The 4,217-nt window shown below is 40.0% G+C and overlaps 1 protein-coding gene across 1 annotated transcript; it reads right to left on the reverse strand.

Annotated features, from left to right (window-relative positions):
• Window positions 1-221: 221 nt before the first annotated feature.
• Window positions 222-4,214, reverse strand: LOC103800237 (cyclin-G1-like; the record flags this gene model as incomplete). Its single annotated transcript, XM_009072606.1, has 6 exons — window positions 222-373; window positions 995-1,189; window positions 1,430-1,528; window positions 1,611-1,689; window positions 2,279-2,532; window positions 4,014-4,214. Coding segments are annotated over 5 exons (825 nt in total), but the record flags the coding sequence as incomplete, so codon positions are not given.
• Between the last annotated feature and the right edge of the window lie 3 nt (window positions 4,215-4,217).

Here is a 4,217-nt window from a genome sequence, read left to right on the forward strand (position 1 = left end):
AGTGTCATGTAATCCTCAAGAAGTGAATGTTTTTTAAAAATAAATATATAATTCAGCACCTGCAGTTACAGTAAACCAAGGTTAGACTACACAAGCTGCTCTACAAACTACAAGGTGTTAAAATTCCTTGTACTGGTAGTGTGGCATTTCACTGAGCAGTAAACAGTCTACCAGCTCAGCCTGAAAACTGATACTGTTGTCATCATCATGAAAAGGAACAATTTGCTGGAAGGATCTTTAGTTTGAACTGTTATATATTCTTTCCATGAGCTGAGCTCTTCATGATTAGATCATGTTTCAGACTTGGTTTCTCAAATCTCCATGTGTCTGCTGACAAGGGCACAGGATGGTTCTCTCCTCTTTTATTGTAGTCCTGTAAAAAACCCAAACAAACCAGTCAGCTGAAGGGCTTGTTACAAGAAGCAGGAGGTTTTAAGACAGTGAGACAACAGCAAGACAGCTGTTACAGGTAATGTGCAGCCTCTGGAATTAAAGTCTAGAGAAGGAAGTAGTACACAGTTTCTACAGAGTAAAACAACAATAGTAACTGAATTACAGATTTTAGACTTTATTAAACAGTTACACAAACTGTATACAACTGTCTTCCTTGTAAGTGGTATAAGTGAAGAGTTACAAGCAACTCATTCTAACAGGCTGATTTCGTTTAATGATAGGAACAAGTCAAATTTTTTCTCTTTTTACCAGCTTTACTCCACATTTTAGTCTGAATGAGGTCCCAATGTGTGTAGAACACTTCTGCTCCCACAGCACACCAGAGAATCAGTTCTTTCTCCAGCATTCATATATTAAGTTGTCACTTCTTTAGGTACAGCACTGGCTCGAGCATGAATAGGTAACAGAGCAGCTGTAAGACAGACCTACTACATTTATCTTACATGTCTACATGAGGTAACCTATATGGAACAGGAAACTTGGGGGTAGTTAACAGCTAATTACTCCTGCATCATCAGAAGTTGGTGTGAGCAGGAATTACCTGCTATGAGCTGGTCTCTGGAATGGTAGGAAGGTGTGTTATCCTGTAGTAGCTGTGCTTCAGCTGCCGTGCTGTACGTCCAGACACAATCCACTTCAGCTTCTGGACATTTGGTTTGGAACACTTGCTGGAGGAATATTCTGTAAGGCACTTGAACACCAGTTCCTTCCAGAAGATCAAATCTTTGCTGCTTATCTAAGTAGCAAGATAGAATATCACACATTAGTAACTACTTAAATAATTGTTTCATACATGCACTTTCAGTTGCTTCAGCTAAGACAGGCAACCAAACACCCCAGGCCAAACGGTGGGGGGGGGCAGGGGTGGGAAACAACCACAACAAAAACCAGTATGTCAACACACCTCCCCCTCCCCCGTGTAGACCTTTGCATGCATTTTTCTTCTGTCCTCCCCTGAAACCTCATCTATACATACCTTAGAATGCAACTGCAGAAATTCCAAAGTCTCTGTCAATTCCAGCAGTTTTTGTTCTTCTATCTCTAGTGCCATAATAGACAATGCCAAGACAGAAGGCTGAAGGGAGAGAAAAAGTTTATAAGCACTGTTTTGTTATGTTTCAGCAGTGTCCTTGTGTCTGAGCATTCAAGATGTTTACCTTGGCTTTAGAGAACATGATTCTGCAGTGACAGGCCTTAAGCTGGGTCTCAAGTCTCTCAAAATTAAGGTATTTTCTCCTACAGAAAAACAGACAAGTGAATCAAGAAGAACACAAACTTGATTAAGGCAGCATCACCCAGGAACTCAGAGAAGCAGCAAGAATGTTCATTATATAAACAAAGGCCTCATTTTTCCCAGAAGTTCTAGGGTTACAGTCAAACAGGTGTTCAGTTTTGGCACTCCTAATGCCAAAACCAAATCTTGTGTTACACTGGGGAGAGTTGAATGGTCAAAACAGGCCTCACAACAAGGAATTTTAGTGCTTACTAGCAAAAGGAATCTTCTCTAAGCCACATTTTGAAATCTCTGCAATAAGGCAACACTTCAGTGCAGCATAAGCAGAGATTCATATACCATCATTACTGAGCAAGGCTGGTTTTCAGCACGGAGAGCAAATGCTCTTTAGATCAATTTATGCAAACAATATTTAAAATTAGTATTAAACCACAGATATTCACATTTATGATATTTACCAATAAGGCGGAATGTTTGTGGGATATTTAAAGTATAGACAGGTCAATTACTTGAGCAATTTCCCTGCTGTTTTTTCTGCCTAGGCTTCCTGATCCTATGCAGTTAGAGCAAAATTAGTGATAGCTGTGTTACCTTTCACAGCTTAAATTCTCATGGATGAATGAATGATAGAGCTGTAGAAACTGGAAGGCTGTTGTAGCTTTGACTTTCCAACACAGCTTCTCTAATAGGATTTTCTCCATTCTCATCATATCAGACACAGTGAACCTGTACTGGCTGATTCGAATTAAGTCAGTGGCTAAGGGCACATTTCTCTCTTCTTCTGATGCCTTCACAGCCAAGTAGAAGCAGCTGAGTCCAACACAGCCCAAGTGTTTAGGCTGGACCTAAAGAAAATAAATTGTTTTTACTTTTGGAGAGGAAGGCCTTTGATCAGTCATTGCAACATCTAAGAACCAAACTGCAGGCACTAATGTATTTTGGGAAAAATTATGGGGGACAGGGGAGGTTGTTCTGTTTTTTGAGACTGAGAAATTAAGGCTTTTATCTTACATTCTTATCTGTATTTAGCCAAAAGAGAACACTGTTATACACTACAAGTTCTGCCTCATTCATCTAAAAACAAAGACAGCAGAACAATGTATTTTGATTGAGGCAGAACTGGTTTCTTAATGAGGCTTTGTAATAGCCTAATCACGAATTAAGTCAGTGGCTAAGGGCACATTTCTCTCTTCTTCTGATGCCTTCACAGCCAAGTAGAAGCAGCTGAGTCCAACACAGCCCAAGTGTTTAGGCTGGACCTAAAGAAAATAAATTGTTTTTACTTTTGGAGAGGAAGGCCTTTGATCAGTCATTGCAACATCTAAGAACCAAACTGCAGGCACTAATGTATTTTGGGAAAAATTATGGGGGACAGGGGAGGTTGTTCTGTTTTTTGAGACTGAGAAATTAAGGCTTTTATCTTACATTCTTATCTGTATTTAGCCAAAAGAGAACACTGTTATACACTACAAGTTCTGCCTCATTCATCTAAAAACCAAGACAGCAGAACAATGTATTTTGATTGGATTGAGGCAGGTTTCTTAATGAGGCTTTGTAATAGCCTAATCATGTTTTAGGACTTGAAATGTTGCACATATTGGCTGATACTAAAAAAAAAAATGGGGGTTTCTAACTCTTTTTAAAATACATATAAACACATAGATATGTACATATATATATATCTCTAAATTGACTTTATTCCACAGATATTGCAGTCCCCATTTTTACTGCTTATTTTGGATTCAGAAGTCTTTCGATTCATCATTTTCCTATCCGCTCCATCCAGCTTTCTCACTTTTGTTTTAACACAGAAGGAAAACAAGCTTTTGTCCTTGTCCAAATTGTACAGTGGTAATCCTGTCTTGTTAGACAATAAAAACAACCCAGGTCAGCAAGTCACATCTGCATGGGAGAATGGAGAGATCACTAATGTTTCACCAGACTCTAAGCGTCAAACAGCATCTTGATATTCACAAGGCTTATGGGTAGGTTGAAAAGGTAGTTAAAGAAGAAGTAATTTAAAATGTTTGTGTAACCATGCAATAGGAAAGACAATCCGACTTGGTCTAATCCACTAATATGTCCCACACCTCCCAGCCTGTGGGCATCCTCGAGTTGAAACTGATGCACTATTGCTTCTCATCTCCAAAAGAAACAGCCTGCTTAACACTAACACCATTTTTAGCTCTTGTGCAATCAGAATCCCTGGGAGGAGCTTAACCTTTACCTTAACCCTAACCCAAACCCGATGTTCTAACCTCGAACAGAACTAGGCTGCAACAAGCAGGAGTTAATGACCGAGAGCTTATACTTTAGAAAACTTTACCTTCATTTTTGACAAGAACCTGTCTAAGAAATTCACAGCCAGCGAAAACGTCTCTGTACGGAAGCCAAAGAACTGAGTCAAGCTGAGGAGATCTTTCACTTCGAAGTCTCTCAGCCTCGCAGTCATCCGCAGCCCATTGTCGTGCGCAGCCTCGACCAGCCTCAGCCCGGAGGCCTTGGGCTGACACCTCAGCTCCTGCTCCAG

The sequence above is a fragment of the Acanthisitta chloris genome, unplaced genomic scaffold, assembly GCF_000695815.1.
Source record: "Acanthisitta chloris isolate BGI_N310 unplaced genomic scaffold, ASM69581v1 scaffold12794, whole genome shotgun sequence".
Classification (NCBI taxonomy): Eukaryota; Metazoa; Chordata; class Aves; order Passeriformes; family Acanthisittidae; genus Acanthisitta; species Acanthisitta chloris.